The following is a 21382-nucleotide window of genomic DNA, read 5'->3' as shown; positions in this document are numbered from 1 at the left end:
AAACATTTGAGATGATTTTGCATAGATAAAAGAAGAAAAAGATACTTGAAAAAGGAAGAATTAGAGAATTAAAAATCAACAAACAAAAGCTAACAAGACAGAAAATATAACAGAAGTGATAAAACTCAGAGGGTCAATATGAAAGTTCTAACTACTGACTCATTTTGGATCCAAAGAATAAAAACAAGAAAAAGAAATTAACAAAGAACTAAGAGGAAAAAAAAAAATCTAAAAACTGAAGAACACAAGGACTCCAAATTAAAACTACCCTCTTAGGAACAAGCACAATGAAAGACAAAATATTTTCACCATGACATATCATACTGCAATTTCTGTCCATTGGTGATTAAAAGAATATCCTAGAAATTATCAGTTGGTAATAAAAACATATATAGTATTTTTAAAAATTACATTAATCAGAATGACATCCAATTTCCATAAAAGCAAATGGATACTAGAATATAATGGAAAAAGCCCTTTACATTTTGAAAGTAAGTAATTATTAATACAAAATTCTAAATCCAAGTGAATTATAACAAAAGTTTGATTGCAAAATGAAGATATTTTCTGCATGAAAGGACTTATAAATTTATTTCCCTATTTTTTTGTTGTGGTTATCTATTCCTGTGTAAACCACCTTAAAATTTTTTTGCTTAAAGTAATAATTTGTGGGAAGCAGATGATGCTCAAGTGATAGGGCTTCCACCTACCATATGAGAGGACCTGGGTTCTATCTCTGGGGCCTTCTGGTGAAAAAGAAGAGAAAGCGTGCCTGCATAGCAGGCCAGTGCCCGAGTGGCAAACCAGTGCCCGCGTGGTGAGCCAGTGCCCGTGTGGCGAGCCGAGTGCCCGCACGGGTGCCTGCGCAGTGAGCCAAGTGCCCAGGCAGTGAGCCAGTGCCCGCGTGGTGAGCCAGAGTCTGTGTGGTGAGCCAGTGCCCACGTGGTGAGCTGAGTGCCTGCGTGGTGAGCCAGTGCCCGCGTGGTGGGCCAGTGCCCGTGTGGCGAGCCGAGTGCCCGCACGGGTGCCTGCGCAGTGAGCCAAGTGCCCAGGCAGTGAGCCAGTGCCCGCGTGGTGAGCTGAGTGCCTGCGTGGTGAGCCAGTGCCCACGTGGTGAGCCAGTGCCCGCGTGGTGAGCTGAGTGCCTGCGTGGTGAGCCAGTGCCCGCATGGTGAGCTGAGTGCCCGCGTGGTGAGCTGAGTGCCCGCGTGGTGAGCCAGTGCCCGCGTGGTGAGCCAGTGCCCGCGTGGTGAGCCGAGTGCCCGCGTGGTGAGCCGAGTGCCCGCGTGGTCAGCCAAGTGCCTGCGTGGTGAGCCAGTGCCCGCGTGGTGAGCTGAGTGCCTGCGTGCTGAGCCAGTGCCCGCGTGGTGAGCTGAGTGCCTGCGTGGTGAGCCAGTGCCGTGTGGTGAGCTGAGTGCCCGTGTGGTGAGCCAGTGCCCGCGTGGTGAACCAGAGTCTGTGTGGTGAGCCAGTGCCCGCGTGGTGAGCTGAGTGCCTGCGTGGTGAGCTGAGTGCCTGCGTGGTGAGCCAGTGCCCGCATGGTGAGCTGAGTGCCTGCGTGGTGAGCCAGTGCCTGCGTGGTGAGCTGAGTGCCTGCGTGGTGAGCCAGTGCCCGTGTGGTGAGCCAGTGCCCGTGTGGTGAGCCAGTGCCCGCGTGGTGAGCCAGTGCCCGCGTGGTGAGCTGAGTGCCCGCGTGGTGAGCCGAGTGCCCAGGTGGTGAGCCAGTGCCCGCGTGGTGAGCTGAGTGCCCGCGTGGTGAGCTGAGTGCCTGCGTGGTGAGCCAGTGCCCGCGTGGTGAGCCAGTGCCCGCGTGGTGAGCTGAGTGCCTGCGTGGTGAGCCAGTGCCTGTGTGGTGAGCCAGTGCTCATGTGGTGAGCTGAGTGCCCGCATGGCAAACTAAGTGCCGCATGGGTGCCTGTGTGGTGAGCCAGTGCTCATGCGGGTGCCCATGTGGCGAGCCGAGTGCCTGAGCAGCAGAGTGACTGCGCGGTGAGCCAGTGCCTGCACAAGTGAGTCACGCAGCAAGATGATGACACAACAAAAGCGCAGTGTGTTAATTTAGAGTGCTCATGCATCCTGGAGGATGCCATCCATTTTTGCAATGTTTCGCCTCCAAGTAGCTGCTTCGGCAGGCTGCTCCTTCACCCTCTCAGCCTGGGTAGCACGAGTTCGTGGTCATGGGCCCGTTTTGCACCCCTGGCTCTAGACAGTCTCCCTGGACTAGGGCATCGTCCTCTGGGACCCTGTGCTGGTGGATCGAGTGCTCGGCAAGCCCTCAGGTCAAGGTATGGTTGGGGCCCTGCCGGGAGGAGACGCAAAGCCATGCCTGGAACACTCATGCTGCTGCTTGCGGGGTGGCTGGTTGGCGCTGTGAGGGGTGGCACCAAAGAAGGGCCTGGCTGCTGGCCTCGTGCCGGCCGGCTGGTGTGGACAGCAGCAGTGGCCGGATCGGCTCTGGCCAGTGACAGCCGCTGTCGGGCCGCGAGAGGCCTCTGTCCTGCTTGCTCCTGTGCCCGTGGTGCCAGCCCTGGGGTGCCAGTGACGGGCTGGCCACGTCAGCCGGTCCAGTCCTGTGTCCACCTGGTTACGTAGGACGTCGTGGGACGTGCTCTCTGGCGGGCATCAGCACGTCCTCCGCACGCCCACACCCCACGCCGCCTCGAGCGGGCTTCTTTGTCCTGACCCTCACGCCCTTCTCTTTCCAGGCCGCTGACCAAGCAAGCCGTGCACACCACTCACGAGCCCGTTTATTCTGAGCTCAAACCGCTTCTTTCCCACACACACTGGAGGGCCTGTACCTGGTCTCACCAGTTCCGCCCATTGAGAGGCTTTCAGCTCACCGCTGTCTCTCCAGGGCGGCTCTGGCCGACCTCGGGTGCCGACCTCAGGGGCTCTGGCCGACCTCGGGGGCTCTCGCTGACCTCGGGGCTCTGGCCGACCTCTGGGCTCTGGCTGACCTCGGGGCTCTGGCTGACCTCGGGGGCTCTGGCTGACCTCGGGGGCTCTGGCTGACCTCGGGGGCTCTGGCTGACCTCAGGTGCTGACCTCGGGTGCTCTGGCTGACCTCGGGGGCTCTGGCTGACCTCGGGTGCCGACCTTGAGTGCTCTGGCTGACCTCGGGGCTCTGGCTGACCTCAGGTGCTGACCTCGGGTGCTCTGGCTGACCTCGGGGCTCTGGCTGACCTCGGGTGCCGACCTCGGGGGCTCTGCCGACCTTGGGTGTTCTGGCTGACCTCGGGCCTCTCGCTGACCTCGGGCCTCTCGCTGACCTCGGGGCTCTCGCTGACCTCGGGGCTCTCGCTGACCTCGGGGGCTCTGGCTGACCTCGGGGGCTCTGGCCGACCTCGGGTGCTCTCGCCGACCTCGGGGGCTCTGGCCGACCTCGGGGGCTCTGGCCGACCTCGGGGGCTCTGGCTGACCTCGGGGGCTCTGCCGACCTCGGGTGCTCTGGCTGACCTCGGGGCTCTCGCTGACCTCGGGGCTCTCGCTGACCTCGGGGGCTCTGGCTGACCTCGGGGGCTCTGGCCGACCTCGGGTGCTCTCGCCGACCTCGGGGGCTCTGGCCGACCTCGGGGGCTCTGGCCGACCTCGGGGGCTCTGGCTGACCTCGGGGGCTCTGCCGACCTCGGGTGCTCTGGCTGACCTCGGGGCTCTCGCTGACCTCGGGGCTCTCGCTGACCTCGGGGCTCTGCTGACCTCGGTTGCAGCTGTGCTGTTCTCGGCTCGCGCCTGTGTGGGCCTCTCGGTGGTTCTCCTCTGTTGACTGGTCCCAAAGGAAGGGTCCCAGGCGGCGACGGTGTGAGCTGCAGGAGTGCCCTGGCGCGGAGGGGCTGACCTCGGGTCGGGCTGCCCGTCAGCGCGGCTCTCGGGGCTCTGGACCTGCGGCTCCATCGTGCGAGGGGCTGTGCTGGGCCTGAGGGACTCGGTTGCGCGGAGCACTTTCGTCTGCTGGCCGCTGACGTCTGTCCCTGCCGGGCCCGGTGTCAGGGCGAGAGCTGCCTCTGGAAAGGTGTTTGTCTCTGTTGCCTCTCGGAGCCCTGGGGACCCGTGTTGTGATTTTCCCTGAAGTTGCAGCGGGACTGGAGTAAACGGCGCGTGACTCTTGCCCCGTGGCCCTCTGGTGGTGTGGGGTCTGCTTGCTGTCAGCCTGGACGTGCTGCAAGCCCTCCCCGTGAAGTCTCCTCAAAGCTGGCAGGTGTTAGCTCCCTCGTGTGTGGTCGAAGCACCACGTCCAGGTTAGGGATGTGCCACCTCCAGGACAGACAGACACACGGGGCTGGTCTTCCCCCTTTGTGGTGGGAAGTGCAAAATCCAAGAGCACACCCTCGACTCTGAGACCACTCCCCCCACAGCTGGCATGGCTCACCCCGGGGTCTTCGCAAGGTTTCCCCCGCTCTTTGGGATGCAGGTGGTACAGAGGCCGCCCTGGACTTGCCACTTCCTGCTCACCTGGTCCAGGCAGCAGGATGTCTTCAAAGGTCAGCCCGTCTAGCACCATGTGAAGCCAGGAGCAGGAGCGTTTGCTTCGTCTTGGAGCACGATTATGAACGTGTGTGGTCTGCCCCGAGTCAATCAGCCAATGAAAAAGAATACATTCATCGGCTCTGTGGCCACCGAGGTACACGCTCAGGTATGTACCTGAGGATATGCTAATTTGGTCTAGCAAAGATATCTCATCTGGCACGACAGCTGCAGAGTGCAGTAACCCTGTCATCCTCCAGAATCCGTCTGCTGATTAAACAGAGATGTGACGGGACTACTAAGTATGCCTCCTTTAAGTCTTTCCAAATTACTTTTGTAATTTCTTTGTACAAATTACTGTCATATTCTCTGGGATGAAAGCGTTTTTGATTTACTGTCTTGACTCAAGGGAGGAGGCAGTTTCAGAAGCTCCCATTTGACCCTCCGGGCTGCAGCAGTTATTTTGCCACAGGCCAAGACACCCAGGTCTGTACGTTCTAATTATACATGCAGGGCCTGGGGAAACGGCCTGCTGAGCCCGCGGGCCAGGCTGAGCCAGCCTCCACTTCTCCCTGGTCCCCGGCACCCATTCCAGCAGGCAGCTCAGGGCGACGCTTCAGCTGTGACACCTGAAAGGGCAAAGGGCGTTCCTTCTGCCCCAGGAGGTGACAGGCTGGCCACGTCAGCCAGTCCAGCAACACTTGTCCTTGGATTTTCCATCTCCTGGAAGTGCCCAGAGTTGTCTTCAGGGCGGGATTTGGGAAATGAGATTGCGGGCATTTCGGCTTCCTGGCCTCTCTTTCAGTCCTTGGGTTCTGGGTCTGAAAAGTGGGTCAGGTCTAGAAACTGACCAAGGGATCATGGCTTTAGAACCTGGGACCTCGTACATGGGAAGCAGGCACTCGACCACTGAACTACATCCATTCCCTCCATCATCTGTTCTTGATTACTTCTTATTTACTAACTGAACCCCTTTAGCCCTTTGTTTTTGCCATGTTCTGTTAACCATCTCCACAAGGGAGGACCAGGTCCCTGGCTGCCCGCGGATGTACCGCTCCTCACGATGCGCTCCCCTGGCTGCCGAGAGGTTAGTGCTGCATCCGGCCGCTTGTTTCCAGGTCCCGTCACCCCGTGTTTCAGTGAGCCCAGCTCTACGGCAGCTCCGACCAGCGCCTTGTTCCAGACCCTTAGTGCTGACAGTGGGTGTCGCCGGGCCATTTCTTACCGTTTCAGTGGATCCTCGAGCTGTCTCACCGAATGTGGTCATCTGGGAGGCGTTCCTGCCGGGCGCAGTGTAAAGATCTGAGGCGTCCACTTCGCCAAGACTTTTGTTCCCTTCTCCCGCCGTCTGCCATGGCAGCCCAGCCACTGCCGCCTCCTTCGTGAGGGCCGTCCTCCTCCCGCTTCTAAGAGTTGTTCCGCTGCAGGGTCACGCTTTCTCAGGGACCCTGCCGGGTGTTAAATCCTGCATCGAGAGACTGCTTCCGAGTGGATGGGCTCCCTCTCCCGACTCTGCGTTTGCCCCCTTGATCCCACGCACTCAGAGCACAGCCGCACGGCTCTCCCAGAAGCTCCTGGAGCTCCCCCAGGAGAGGCCCTTCCCCCTGGGCCAGGCCCAGCCTGCTTGGCCTGAGGGCCAGGACGGCAGGTTCCACAGGGGTGCTGTGCAGGGGAGGCCGGGCCAGGGGCAGTCTGGCTCCTTTCCGGGGGCAGGGGCGACGCCTGCAGGCTCACAGGACTCAGAGTAATCTGGGAGTTGAGGACGTGGGGCGACCTTGCCGTGGCTATTCCCACGCCAGGGGTCGGGTCGTGTTCTTTCCCCAAGGGCCTGGCCTCAGCACAGCAGAGCTGTCTTGGAGAGCGGCTGCGCTTGGGGTTAAGGCCCGCGTCGGCTTTCTCTTGTCGATGTGGGTTGTGTCGTGTCCCCCAGCTTGGGCAAGTCCTTGGTCTGCATCTGGTGGGTGTGGACCCCTCGTGGGTAAGGGTCTTCAGGACGCCACTTCAGCCAGGGTGTGGCCCAGCTGAGCCACGTGGGCTTTAATCTGGGTTACTGGAGTCCTTCATAAGCAGAGGGAAGGTCAGACTGAGAGCAAAGCCACGGGGAGGAAGCCACGGGGAGAGAAAGCCACGGGGAGAGAGGCCACGGGGAGAGAAAGCCATGGGGAGAGAGGCCACGGGGAGAGAGGCCACGGGGAGAGAAAGCCATGGGGAGGAACCACAGGGAGAGAAAGCCATGGGGAGAGAGGCCACGGGGAGAGAGGCCACGGGGAGAGAAGCACAGGGAGAGAAACCATGGGAAGAGAAGCCACGGGGAGAGAGGCCACGGGGAGAGAGGCCACGGGGAGAGAGGCCACGGGGAGAGAGGCCATGGGGAGAGAAAGCCATGGGGAGGAACCACAGGGAGAGAAACCACGGGGAGACAGGCCATGGGGAGAGAAGCCACAGGGAGCAGCCAGAAGCCAGGAGTCAAGAGAACCCGGAGAAGGGAGAAGATGCCGCCATTTATGTTGCCAGGAGATGGAAAATCCAAGAACAAGTGTCATTGGCAGGCAGCCCCAGAGCACCACAGCTTCTGGGAGAAAGCAGCATCTGATGATGCCTTGATTTTGAACATCTCCTGGCCTTAAAACTGTGAGCCAATAAATCCCTGTTGCTTAAGCCAAGCCATTGCATGGTATTTGTTTCAGCAGTGGGAAACTGAAGCACCTGCCCTTCAAGTGAAGGAAAAGAGTCTCTTTCCATGTTTTTAAGGAGGTCCTCTGACTTTTACACTGTTTAAACCATGATAATCCTTCTCAATATTATATTATTTTTTTGAAGGGTCAGTTATCCTTAACAAAAGCCACTTGCTTCCGCTGTCTTTATGGTTGCTATTTACACCATTTTTTTCAAATGCCTGATATATCACATTCCCTTCCACCTGAATTCTAGTTCACCATCAATCAAAGTTTTAACACCTTCACTGCTACCTTTTACTGGTAGCCCACTCCTGCCAGCAATGCGGTCCTTGCCAGCTGATGATCTATTTCCAAAATCCTGTCTTAGCATCTCCCTCCCTCCCTCTCTCCCTCCCTTCCGAGGTACCAGGATTGAGCTCAGGCCCTTGGACGTGAGGAGCTTTCTTGAACCACTGCTGCTACTGACAGTCGTAGGTTGAGTTCCCAGCAAAGCTGACACTGCAATGGATGTTGGCACAGGAGAAGTTAGGAAGAGCTGTTGGTGCCAGCACCTTTGGAAGGGAAGTGACGGAGGCAGGACTGGGTATAGGTAGAAGCTGCTGGACTCACAGTGGTCTCCACAAGGCCTCAGAAAACCCACAGGAAGCTTGACGCTGCGGTGACCCTTCAGCGTTGTCTCGGGTTGGGCGAGGGGGCCAGGTCTGCGCAGCTGTACGTTGGTTAATCACTGGGTGTGGGTTACCCCAGAAGGGAGTGTGGTCTTAGGTGAGGGCCGTCCGTCCGTGGCCTGAGGCGATTTCCAAAGAGGGATGTAACCGAGGGCAGTCTGCAGCCGCTGGGAGAATGCCTTCAGGCCCAAGGTACTGGACGGCATCAGAGCATCCGCTCTGACCCCAAAACAGGCAGACAGAAGTGACGAGCCAGTTTACCCGAAGGAGGCAGCCCACGCCCCCCTCCCTGCCTCCACCCCACACCCCCAGGCCCGACTCCCCTCAATTATTTTTCCATAGCACTTACCTTCAAATCAGCTATACATTATATTCATTATTTATTATCAATTTTCCCTGCTAGAATGTAAAATCTGAGACAGGGAATTTTCCTTGTTTATTTACCAATGCATACTAAGCATCTGGATAAGGTTGAATAAAAAAAAGAATAAATAAATCCTAACTCCTTGGGCTATTGTGAGGATTAAATGAGATGATGTGTGTGCAGCATTTAAACAGGTCAGACACACAATAACTGCTGTGTTGTTTATGATTATTATTATAGAGTCAGACCAGTGTGTTAATAGTGACAGTCTTTGTATTAGTCAGCCAAAAGGTTGCTGATGCAAAACACCAGAAATCATAAATTTACAAACATAATCCAATATCTGTTTTTGGAATTCATAAATAATACCAAACTGCTATACTCTCCCCTCTGACTTCCAAAAAGACATTACAATATACAAAAAAAAACCCAAACTCTTAAATCAGTGCAATGCTAAGTACAAAATCATATCACAATTAGTTTAAAGAAATACAGTTTAGAAAGTGGACGTGGCTGAAATGATAGAGCATTGCTTACCATATTAGGAGGTCCAGGGTTCGAACCCAGGGCCTCCTGACCCCTGTGGAGCTGGCCCACATAGGGGAGCCCTATGCATAAGGAGTGTGCCCTGCAAGGAGAGCTGCCCCCCACAAAAAAAGCGCAGCCTGCCCAGGAATGGAACTGCACACACGGAGAGCTGGCGCAGCAAAATGATGCAACAAAAAAGAGACACAGAGTCCCAGTGCTGCTGAGAATGCAAGTGGACACAGAAGAACACACAGCGAATGGACACAAGAGAGCAGACAATGGGGGGGAAGGGGAAGGGGAGAGAAATAAATAAATAATAAATTTTAAAAAAAAAGAATAAGAGAAATAGTTTGTCTTGGGCCAAAATTCCGGCTGGCTGTGGACTTCTGAAACTTACAAAACAATTTATCTGTTTTCAATATACAAATGGATAAGGGATAAACACTTGCATTATCACAGGGAGAAATTTGGAGGGAAACATGAGTCATGGGCCCTCTATATACCTCATTAGATTTAAAAGCCTGAGAGTCATTCTTAAGATGACGGTTTCTTCTCCCTGGTGCCAAATGGGGATCCATCCTTTCCACAGGTTTGCCCAATGGCCATTTTCCTGGTTCCACCTTCATCAAACATCTGGGTGGTGACTTAGCTCCAGACCTTGTCCTCCAAGCGTGTTGGGGTGATGGCCAAACTTTACCCAATCTTTGGGTTTGAGTCTTACCCCCCCCCCCCCAGTACAGTGACATGAAGACAACATTTCCCCTAACCTTTGGCAAACAGGCTCAACCCACTCAGAGCATGAGTTGGTGACCTGGCCTTCCCTAATCCATGGGGGACAGGCCCGCCCCTCTCAGACCTATGGGGTGGTCACTTCAACCTCCCTAATCCTTGGGGAATGTGCTCTTCCCACTCTGTACCCTGGGGCAGCAAAACTCTCCCTGAACAGTGGGCAGGAACATCCACCCTCTTCAAATGCCAGGGCAAACTCACCCTCTCTGTACACATTGGTGGGGTCCCTCTCTTGGCCCAAGGAGATATCTCAATTCCAGATCTCAGCTTCCATGGTCTCTTAAAGCTGTTTCCCCAACCATCTTTCCATTGCCTGTCCCTTTTAGTTCAAGCTGACAGTGGTTTTATTTGTTCAGCACTCTCAAAAAAGCTTGTTGGTTTAGCATGAAAGAAACAGGAGTCCAAGCCATCAGACAGTAAGACTTTCCACAAGTCTTTCCTGGACAACTGCATCTTCAATCCTGATTTTCAAGTTCCATGTTTAGTCCATTCCTCAAGTGGGACACTATCGGCTGGGGGTTTGAGTTCCAGAGTCTTGGAATTTCCAGAATCAGTTTCTGGTTGTGTTGTGCCCAACAATTCAGTTCTCAGCTCATTTCTCTTGTCTAGCATTTTATTATAACCTGCAAGGAGAAACCAAGCTGCATTCTCTGAGTTTACTTTGGAAAGTTCTTCAGCAAAATGCCCAGGCTCACCATTTTCAAATCTGTCTTCCATAAAACACTTGGAGTTAATCTTTCTAAGTTCTCTGCAACTTTAAAACACAGATTGCCTTTCCTCCAGTTTCCAAAAATAGTTTAATCATTTACTTTAAGGCATCATAAAAAGTCTCATCAAAGCCTAGGTCTTTTCTATAAAACATCTCACAATTCCTCCAAAAAAATACCCCTTACCCATTTATAAAACCATTCCAGCATTTTGGTAATTGCAAGAGCACAACCCCACTCTTGGTACCAAATTCTGCATTAGTCAGACAAAGGGGTGCTGATGCAAAATACAAGAAATCTGTTGGGCTTTATAAAGGGTCTTTATTTGGGGTAGCAGCTTACAGTTACCAGGCCATAAAGCATAAGTTACTTCCCTCACCAAAGTCTGTTGCCACGTATTGGAACAAGATGGCTGCTGATGTCTGTAAGGGTTCAGGTTTCCTCTTCCTCTTTAGGCTCAGTGGTCCTGGTTTCTTCCAATATTTGCTGTAGGCGGGAATAAGTCTTGTCTCTGTCCTGGGGCTCATTTCTCTCTGGATTCAGCTCCTCTGCTCTTTCTACAAGACTGGCTGTAAACTATCAGGCAAACTGTTCATCTCTCTTCCTGGGGCCTCTGCTGTGTCTAATGGAGCCTTCTCTCTTTCCTCACGTATCTGCTTCTCTGTGTATTTACTTCGTGGGGCTCCAGCATTAACACTCCAATGACCTCCTCTGCCCTTGGTGAGCAGGGACTCAATGTCCTACTGATGTGGCCCAATCAAAGCCTTAATCATATTAATCAAGTAAGAGTGAAACCTCTGAATCCAATACAACCTAATGTACCCAGAGGAACAGACCAATTTACAAACATAATCCAATATCTATTTTTGCAATTCATAAATAATAACAAACTGCTACAGTCTCTGAGTAGTGAGACTATGGAAGTTTTCCAAACTTTCTATGATTAACACATTTAACTTTGCAATCAGGAAGATAAAATTCACAAATTATTAAACGGAAACAATTTTGGTGGGGATTTGCTGCTTAGTAAAGGGAATGAACATTCCTGGTGGACATCATCTCTCTGTTTCAGAAGAAGCAGTAGATGTGACAGCAAACTTTCATAAGCTTGACCTCAAAGTTGATGAGTGCCTGCAACTGTGCCTCAGTAAATGCTTTGTTGACTGACCCAGTTAAGGACAGAGAGTTAGCAGGTAACCATTTGACTGTTGAAAGCAGCATTGTCAGGCTGAGGGGTTTAAAAATGCACTGTTCTGGGACGCAGATGTGGCTCATGGATGCCTGCCTGCCATGTGGGAGGTCCTGGGTTTGGTTCCCGGTGCCTCCTAAAGAAGAAGAGCAAGACAGTAAGCTGATGCAATGAGCTGGCACAGTAAACTGAATGCAACAAGATGATGCAATATAGAGATACAGCAAAGAAACACAATGAAAGACAAAACAAGTGGGAGTAGAGGTGGCTCAAGCCATTGGGCAACTCCCTCCCACATGGGAGAACTGGGTTTGGTTCCTGGTGCCTCCTAAAAAGAAGACGAGCACATAATGAACAGACACAGAGAGCAGACAACGAGCACAAACAAATAGGGGGTGGGGCAGAATAAATTAAAAAATTTTTTTTTAAAGCACTCTTCTGGTCTCAGTTTTCCTGTCAAATGGATAATCAACAGCTGTTCCCACTCTGACCTGTAGTCACTTGTGAAATGATTTCAAGAATAAATGACTTCAACTCAGTCCCTATGAAAAAGAAGTTGTCGGGATATGGATGTGGCTCAAGCGATTGGGTTCCCATCTGCCATATAGGAGGTCCAGGGTTCAATTTCCAGGGCCTCCTGGTGAAAAGCAAGCTGACCCATGTGGTGAGCTGACCCATGTGGTGAGTGGCCTGAGTGGAGTGCAGCCCTGCACAGGAGCGCTGGCCCGCGCAAAGAGCTGGTGCAGCAAGGTGATGCAACAAAAAGAGACACAGAGGAGAGACAATGAGAGATGCAGCAGACCTGGGAGCTGAGGTGGTGCAAGAAATTGAATGCCTTTTCCCCCACGCTGGAAGGTCCCAGAATTGGTTCCCAGTGCTGCCTAAAGAGAAGACAAGCAGACACAGGAGGACACACAGGGAGCAGACAACGAGTGCAAAACAATGAGCATGGGGCAGGGGGAGTAAATAAATAAAATAAATCTTAAAAAAAAAAGCTGTCTTCTTTGCAGAAATTGTCAAGCTGATCCTAAACTTCATATGGAAATGCAAGTGACCCAGAAGAGCCAAAACATTCTTGAAAATGAAGAGCCAAGTTGTAGGACTTGCCCTTCCCGATTTCAAAACTTGGCACAAAGCTACGGTAATCAGGAGAGTGTGGTCCTAGAATGGAATGCAGAGTCCAGAAGTAAGCCCTCAGATATGGTCAACGGATTTTCAACAAGAGTGTCAGGATATTCAAAAAGGGAAAAACCGTCTTTTCAAAAACGGTACTGGGGCAATTGGATAGCCACATACAAAATAACGAGGTTGGATCTCCTACATCACACCATATAGAAAATTAATTCAAATAGATCATAGACCTAAATGTAAGAGCTGAGTTATAAAACTCTTAGGAAAAAACAAAGGAGTAAATCTTCATGACCTTGTATTAGGCACTGGTTTCTTGAATATGACACTAACAGCACATGTGACAAAATAAAAAATAGATAAATTGGACTTCATCAAAATTTAAAATTTTTGTGTTTCAAAGAACACTATTAAGAAAGTGAAAAGACAACACAGAATAGGAGCAAATATTTTCAAATTTTATATCTGATAAGGGACTTGTGTCTAGAAGATATAAACAACTCTTTTTTCTTTTTTTTTAAAGATTTATTTATTTATTTAATTCCCCCCCCTCCCCTGGTTGTCTGTTCTTGGTGTCTATTTGCTGCGTCTTGTTTCTTTGTCCGCTTCTGTTGTCCGCTTCTGTTGTTATCAGCGGTACGGGAAGTGTGGGCGGCGCCATTCCTGGGCAGGCTGCACTTTCTTTTCACGCTGGGCGGCTCTCCTCACGGGCGCACTCCTTGCGCGTGGGGCTCCCCCACGCGGGGGACACCCTTGTGTGGCACGGCACTCCTTGCATGCATCAGCGCTGCGCATGGCCAGCTCCACACGGTCAAGGAGGCCCGGGGTTTGAACCGTGGACCTCCCATATGGTAGACGGACGCCCTAACCACTGGGCCAAAGTCCGTTTCCCATAAACAACTCTTACAACTCAACAATAAAAGACAACCCAATTTAAAAATGGGCATAGGCCTGGAATAAACTTCCTCCAAAGAAGGTATACAGATGGCCAATAAACATATAAAAAACATGCCCAACATCATTAGTCATTAGGGAAATGCAAATCAAAGCCACATCTAGTAGGAGGGTTATAATGAAAACAAGCAATTTGTTATTATGTTGGTGAGGATGTGGAGAAACTGGAACCCTCATAGATTGTCAGTGGGGACGCAAGCTGGGTCAATTGCATTGGAAAACAATTCGGCAGTTCCTGAAGAAGTTAAGCACAGTCATGTGACCCTGCAATTCTATTCCTAGGCATACACCTAAGAGAAGTGAAAACATGTTCACACAAATGTACACAAAGGGTCATAACAGCATTATTCATCACAGTCAAAAAGTGGAAACATTTCAGATGGCCTCAGTTGATGAATGGATAAACAAAAATGGGGATATTGGGAAATGGATGTGGCTCAACTGATAGAGCATCCACTTACCATATAGGAGGTTCAGAGATCGAACCCTGGGCCTCTTGCCCCATGTGGTGAGCTGGCCCACGTGCAGTGCTGCACCCAAGGAGTGCTGTGCCATGTAGGCGTGTCCCGCGCGTAGGGGAGCTCCACACACAAGGAGCGCGCCCGTAAGGAGAGCCGCCCTGCGTGAAAAAAGCTCAGCCTGTCCAGGAGTGGCACTGCACACACACAGAACTGACACAACAAGATGATACAACAAATAAGAGATACAATTTCCCAGTGCAGCCGAGAATGTAAGCGAAACGGACACAGAGGAAGACTCAGCGAACGGACACAGAGAACAGACAGGGACAGGGAGATAAATGAAAGAAATCTTTAAAAAAAAAAAGAACAAAATGTGGACATCTATACAATGAAATATTGCTTGACAATAAAAAAGAGATGAAGTACTGATACACACTGTAACATGGGTGAAACTTGAAAACAAAATGCTGAGTGAAAGCCACAAAAGGCCACACGCTGTATGAGTTCATTTATATGAAACATTCAGAATAGAAAATTCTGTAGAGACAGAAAAGAGGCTGGGGAGTCCCCGGGCCAGGGGCCGGGGCAGGAGGAGAAGCGATGGCCAGTGGGCATGGCTTTTTGTGGGGTTTTTTTTTGAATGATGAAAATGGAAATTTTTCTAAAATTAGATGGTGATGGTTGCACAATTCCGTGAATATACTAAAAGCCACTGAATCGTGCACTTTAAAGGGGGTATTTAATGATATGTGAATTATATCTAAAGCTCTTGTGAAGAGACAAGCGAGGTGGAGGACGCGAGGAGCTGGCTCTTCATCTAGAGCTTGGAGGCTGCGCCAGCGCGAGCCTGCAGGAGCCGCTGCAGGCCATGCGCAGCCTGCGCGTTCCCCCTCCGCGTAGCTCTGGGCTCACACCCCTGCTCCAGCACCTGCCCCCGGCTGGCACCTGCCCTCGGTGGCCGCGTGGCTGCGGAGCCCATTAGCCATCGGCCGTCTGATCTGCCGGCTACGGAAGGAACGCTCTGGACGGCCTGAGGCTGGTACACCAGCCCGTCCAGGGTCTTCTGCTCCCTCGCCTGGAAAGCCCCTCCCTCAAGGCTGTCCTCTTTATCCCCCACAGTCACCAAAGCTGGCTGATGAAAAGCACTACCCGGCGACGGTGGCACGTCATGAACACGGAGCAGCACGGGAACCTATCTCTGAATGCCATAAAAGGGGGAGATGCTGGGCTGTGTACATGGTGAGAGTCTACAGTTTTTTTAAAAAAGCCGTGGAACTCCACTACCTAGACAGTGAACCTGAAGTTTCACCAGGGACTGCACCTAACGGTACAATTGAGAAAGCACGCCGCCGTCAACGCACAAGGTCCCACACCAATGCAGGGCGTCGGGGTGGGGGGGGACCCTGCATTTTATACTTGATTGTTCTCTAAGCCGACAACTTCTCTAGTAAGTGGGGAGAGAGAAAAACAAAAACAGAACAAGGAACAAACACCCACCAGAGGTGCTTCTTTTTTTTTTTAATAAAAAAGGGCAGATTCCTGGGGCTCCCTCACCACACTGAAAGTCTAGTCAGCGCGTCTACAGCGCAGACGCTCCCCGGGTGATTCTGATGCTCAGACAGACGTGGGAAACTCTGAGTCAGCTCAGCCTCCCACCCAGGGCTGGAGCCTCCAGCACCCGCCACGGGGCTGACTCAGCTTCTCCAGGAAGCGTCCCCTGACTTGCCGAGCTCCACCCAAGGGCTTCTACAACACTGAGCTCAGCCCCCATCTCAGTGTCTCCTGCTGAAACGTGCCACTCCCCTGCTAGATTAAAAGTTCTTTGAAGAAGGGGACTGTGTCTTGTTTAACGTCCCCGCAATGCCTGACTCATAACAGGACTGGGGAATTTGCTGAATGAACGGGTGCCAGCGGAAGGCCTTCCCTCCTTCTCTCAGGTGTCGTGATTTTACTTGTAGAGCCCTTGGCACAAAGAATTCGGCAGTGCAGTCTTTGCTAGGGTACCTCTGAAGGAATTAGCGTGTGGGCATGCTGGCTTCTGGGTTCTGACTGACCGCCCTTGGAGAGCACCAAAGGCCATCGTTTAGGAAGCCTCTGCCACTCCCGGGGGGTCGGAAGCGCTTCCCAGGACCAGGAGCCAGGTTTGAAGCAGCCCCAGGGTCAGTGCCGGGTGAAGGACGGCGCAAGCCCTGCGGGGACCCGACCCACCCGTTCGCCCGGCCGAGCGCAGGTGAGCAGGCGAGGGCCCGACCACCTTTGGAGGCTCTTCAGGAAGGATCTCGTTTCTCCACCGCCCACAGCTTCTAGAGCCAGAAGCCCAGGCCAAGCTGGTTTTGTGGCGCCACCTCGACCTGCACTTGGCGCCGTGACGCCGGGTAACTGCAGCTGCGGGAGGGTCCCTGCACGGGGTGGCTAGCAGTAACTTAACTGCACTAAGGATGACCCAGCCCCGTCCTAGATGCCCAAATGCAACTTCCTGTTACCTGGACCACCGACATGCCCACAGCCAGGGAAGGTGACGGAGGGGAAGCTGGAGTAGAGACGGGAGCCTTAACCAGTTAAATATGAAATTTCATTAAAAACATAACCAAAAGGGCACAGAGGAGGGGGAGCAGATGTGGCTGAGCACCTGCTTCCCATGTACGAGGTCCTGGGTTCAATCTCCAGTACCTCCTAAAAAGAAAAAAGTAAAGGGAAAAGCAGCTAGGAGGATCTGTCCAGAGCTGCAGGTGAGTTTGAGCTCCACTGGCCTCACAGGAAAGGCCCCTCTGCCGACAGCAAATGTTTCCTGAGCAGCTACTTCACCCAAAGCAGCGTCCCAGGCTCGGGATGCAGGAGTGTCCACAAATAAGTCCGGACCTCGTGGGATCTGCGTTCTAGTTTGGCTCTCCTGGCTTCGAAGGGCAGGGACAACAAACAAATGAGTGGAAGAACTAATGAGGCATTTTGGACTAAAAACTGTTAGATTTGACGTGTCAAAAATAAGATTCAGAGAAATGGATTTGGCCCAGTGGTTAGGGCGTCCATCTACCACATGGGAGGTCCAAGGTTCAAACCCCGGGCCTCCTTGACCCGTGTGGAGCTGGCCCACGTGCAGTGCTGATGCGCGCGAGGAGTGCCGTGCCACGCAGGGGTGTCCCCCACGTAGGGGAGCCCCACACGCAAGGAGTGTGCCCTGTAAGGAGAGCCGCCCAGAGCGAAAGAAAGTGCAGCCTGCCTAGGAATGGTGCTGCCCGCACGGAGAGCTGACACAGCAAGATGATGCAACAAAAAGAAACAGATTCCCATGCCGCTGACAAGGATAGAAGCAGTCACAGAAGAACACACAGCGAATGGACACAGAGAGCAGACAACTGGGGGAGGGGGTGTGGATGGAGAGAAATAAAAAAAAAATAGGATTCAGGACAAATTGCAAAGCTGCTGTAAGAGCCAGTGAAAAATCACAAGAATGGCGGGGACGTGGCCATTGCGACACAGTTTTCCAGGGCGCAGTGGCGCTGCTGCCCCGACAGGAATGGGCCTCGGCAGGGACCAGAGACGCCTCCTCCTTGCTGAGCTACACTCGCCTCAGCAGGAGTGCTGTCCAGACCGAAAGGCAGAATCGGGGAGGGGGAAACCGGGCCCCGGCCTGCAGCCCCTGTGCCTGCTCCTGCTGGAGACGCCCACCAGGGCCCCGGCCCGCAGTGCACTGTCCTTCTGAAGCCCGCGGGGCCCGGTCTCCACGGCCGGCCTTTGGCGAGGCTCAGCCCCGCGTCGACTGGCCGGTTGCCTGGTGTCCAGTCGAGCCAGTGCGGTGCTGACGCTGCTGTGAGGACATCACCGGCCAGCTGATGGCACCCGCGCGGCGAGCCTCGCGCCTTGCCGACAGTCCACAGGCGCTCGAAAGCCTTCGAGTCACAGTGGTGGTTTCGGCAGTCAGAGAATCCCTTTCCCACTCCCGCCAGCTGTTCTGGGGAATTCCTTGTTGTTCCCGGGAATTCGGACTTGCCGACCCTGCGGTCGCAGCAGCCGATTCCTGCAATAATTCCCCTGGTGTTCACACTTGTGCACCCTGGCCGTCGGGTTTATGTGGAAAACCCCGACAAACCGGCTATCCCCCTCGTTCCTGGATCACGCTCACGAGTGCTGGTCCCTGCTCCCTGTTCTGAGTCCCGAGTTCCTCAAGGAACTGCACCTGCCCTGATTTTCTCTCCTCTGGGCCTGTAGCCTTTGGGCTGCAGGCTCGTACACGTCGCTCTTCCACAAATCCAGGTTACTCCACCTTTTAAAACGGCAGCCTTGACCCCTCGCTGCGCCCTCTCCCCTCCACTGGAGCCTCCCCCGGGGGGCGGGCCGCAGGGGTCTGCGGCTGGTCTTGTCTGGACGGCCGAGGGGCCCAGGGAGCCGGGCACGCTGGTGCTGACTCAGAGCACGCAGCGCCAACCGCTTCCCGCACTCCTGTCCTGGAATCGCAGCCTCTTCCCACGCTGCCAGGCCTCAGGCTCGGAGTGAGGGCCTGGGATGAGAAGGGGTGAAAGAGCACCTGACCTCGCCCGCCTGAGAGCAAACCTCCCAGCACCTCCTCCTCCCAGCACCCCACCTCCCAGCACCCCCACCTCCCAGCACCCCACCTCCCAGCACCCCCACCTCCCAGCACCCCACCTCCCAGCACCCCCACCTCCCAGCACTCCCACCTCCCAGCACCCCCACCTCCCAGCACCCCGCCTCCCAGCACCCCCACCTCCCAGCACCCCACCTCCCAGCGCCCCACCTCCTAGCGCCCCCACCTCCCAGCACCTCACCTCCCAGCACCCCCGCCTCCCAGCACCCCCGCCTCCCAGCACCCCCACCTCCAAGCACCCCACCTCCTAGCACCCCCGCCTCCCAGCACCCCCACCTCCCAGCACCCCGCCTCCCAGCACCCCCACCTCCCAGCACCCCGCCTCCCAGCACCCCCACCTCCCAGCACCCCGTCTCCCAGCACCCCCACCTCCCAGCACCCCGCCTCCCAGCACCCCCACCTCCCAGCACCCCGCCTCCCAGCACCCCCACCTCCCAGCACCCCGCCTCCCAGCACCCCCACCTCCCAGCACCCCGCCTCCCAGCGCCCCCACCTCCCAGCACCCCGCCTCCCAGCGCCCCACCTCCCAGCACCCCCACCTCCCAGCACCCCGTCTCCCAGCACCCCCACCTCCCAGCACCCCGCCTCCCAGCACCCCCACCTCCCAGCACCCCGCCTCCCAGCACCCCCACCTCCCAGCACCCCGCCTCCCAGCGCCCCCACCTCCCAGCACCCCGCCTCCCAGCGCCCCCGCCTCCCAGCACCCCGCCTCCCAGCACCCCCGCCTCCCAGCACCCCCACCTCCCAGCACCCTCACCTCCCAGCACCCCGCCTCCCAGCACCCCCGCCTCCCAGCACCCCGCCTCCCAGCACCCCCACCTCCCAGCACTCCCACCTCCCAGCACCCCCACCTCCCAGCACCCCACCTCCCAGCACCCCCACCTCCCAGCACCCCGTCTCCCAGCACCCCCACCTCCCAGCACCCCGCCTCCCAGCACCCCCACCTCCCAGCACCCCACCTCCCAGCACCCCGCCTCCCAGCACCCCGCCTCCCAGCACCCCCACCTCCCAGCACCCCGCCTCCCAGCACCCCCGCCTCCCAGCACCCCCACCTCCCAGCACCCCCACCTCCCAGCACCCTCACCTCCCAGCACCCCGCCTCCCAGCACCCCCACCTCCCAGCACCCCACCTCCCAGCGCCCCCACCTCCCAGCACCCCCACCTCCCAGCACCCCCACCTCCCAGCACCCTCACCTCCCAGCACCCCGCCTCCCAGCACCCCCACCTCCCAGCACCCCGCCTCCCAGCGCCCCCACCTCCCAGCACCCCGCCTCCCAGCACCCCCACCTCCCAGCACCCCGCCTCTCAGCACCCCACCTCCCAGTACCCCGCCTCCCAGCACCCCACCTCCCAGCACCCTCACCTCCCAGCACCCCCACCTCCCAGCACCCCGCCTCCCAGCACCTCACCTCCCAGCACCCCGCCTCCCAGCACCCCGCCTCCCAGCACCCCCACCTCCCAGCACCCCACCTCCCAGCACCCTCACCTCCCAGCACCGCCACCTCCCAGCACCCCGCCTCCCAGCACCCCACCTCCCAGCACCCCCACGCCTCCGCCTTCCAGCCTGCAGGCCCCGCTCGCCAGCCGCGCCCCTCTCTCTGTGCCTGCCGCGGCTTGCTCTCAGCCTCTTCCTTCTGTGCACACATGGGCTCAGGGCTCCTCTCTCCGGAGCATCTTCCACGTCCACTTGCCTTCCTTTTAACAATAAACTCTTCTAAAAGAACTTCCCACTACACTTCCTGCCGCCGTTATTTTCACCACCCTTGCTCCTTACTCCTGCCCCACCTCAGGGAAAACGATCCGTTCAGGGTCACCAGTGACGATCTCCATCCCCAAAACCGAGGCTTACCCCAGACTCTACCGACAGTGCTCCCCAGGTTTCCTGCCTCCTCTTGCCCATCACCCAACAAGCGCTCATCGGAGACCTTTCCCGTGTGCAGCTCCGGGCTGGGGAAGGAGGGGCCACCAAAAAGCTAAGGTGTGACCCCTGAACGCGAGATGCCTGTGAGATGAAACGTGTGAAATGGTGTTGGACAGTGGGTGGCAGAACAGAGATTAGGGCTAAATATGTGGCACGGGGCGGGCAGTGGGGCCGGAGCATCAGGACGTGCTCAGCTTGGCGCTGAGTGACGCGGCAGGCGCCGGGTCGGACTAAGGCAGGAATAAGCAGCTTGCGGTCCACGTTCCTCAGACGTTTTCTTCATACTAAGTGTGAACGCCCGGGGGATCCTCACATGGACCCTAACTCCACTACATTTTACATTACCTCCTTCAAATTTCAAGCATCTACCTTGGGTCTGAACAGAAAAGAACAAAAACAAAATCAGTATACACACACGCCTTCTCTGCCTCTGACCGTCCAGTCTGCGAGTTTTCCATATAAGAACCAGCACAGGCAGCTCCGTTATGCAAACATTTCTCTTCGTATGAGGTCAGAGCCGGCCTCAGCCTGCTGGGGGCACACACAGCCTCAGGCCCTCCCAGCAGGATGTTTGTTCTCAATGTCAGTTTGATACCAATCTCTGTTCAGTGTACTTTTATATCACAAGTGCTATTTTAATCAAAACCATGTTTCATTTTTAAAATCCTCTTATTTTGTGCAAAACGGTTCTTTCATGCATTGCAATAAGAGCAAACACTTATATCGTGCTCAACGGTGCCAGATTCAGCTCTAAATGTTTTGCAGGTAATTGCTCCATTTAATTTTTCACAAAACTATGATGTAGGTGCTATTATTATCCCCATTTACACATGAGGAAACTGAGGCACAGATGGTTAAGTAACTTACCTAAGTTAAGTAACTTGCTGGGAAGTGAGGGAACTAGGCTCCACTCAGAGGCTCAGATGTACGAGCT

The 21382-nt window shown here is 54.8% G+C and overlaps 1 protein-coding gene across 1 annotated transcript; it reads right to left on the bottom strand.

Moving 5' to 3' along the window:
* Nucleotides 1–2067: 2067 nt before the first annotated feature.
* LOC139436361 (IgA FC receptor-like) lies at nucleotides 2068–5679 on the bottom strand. Its single transcript, XM_071207771.1, has 4 exons — nucleotides 5524–5679; nucleotides 3531–3763; nucleotides 3234–3429; nucleotides 2068–2154 (listed from the first exon to the last, which is right to left on the bottom strand). Exons 1-4 carry the CDS (start codon nucleotides 5677–5679, stop codon nucleotides 2068–2070), a joined length of 672 nt encoding a protein of 223 aa, XP_071063872.1.
* Nucleotides 5680–21382: the final 15703 nt, after the last annotated feature.

The sequence above is a fragment of the Dasypus novemcinctus genome, chromosome 13 (assembly GCF_030445035.2).
Source record: "Dasypus novemcinctus isolate mDasNov1 chromosome 13, mDasNov1.1.hap2, whole genome shotgun sequence".
Lineage (NCBI taxonomy): Eukaryota > Metazoa > Chordata > Mammalia > Cingulata > Dasypodidae > Dasypus > Dasypus novemcinctus.
This window is presented reverse-complemented; position numbering and strand designations above follow the sequence as displayed.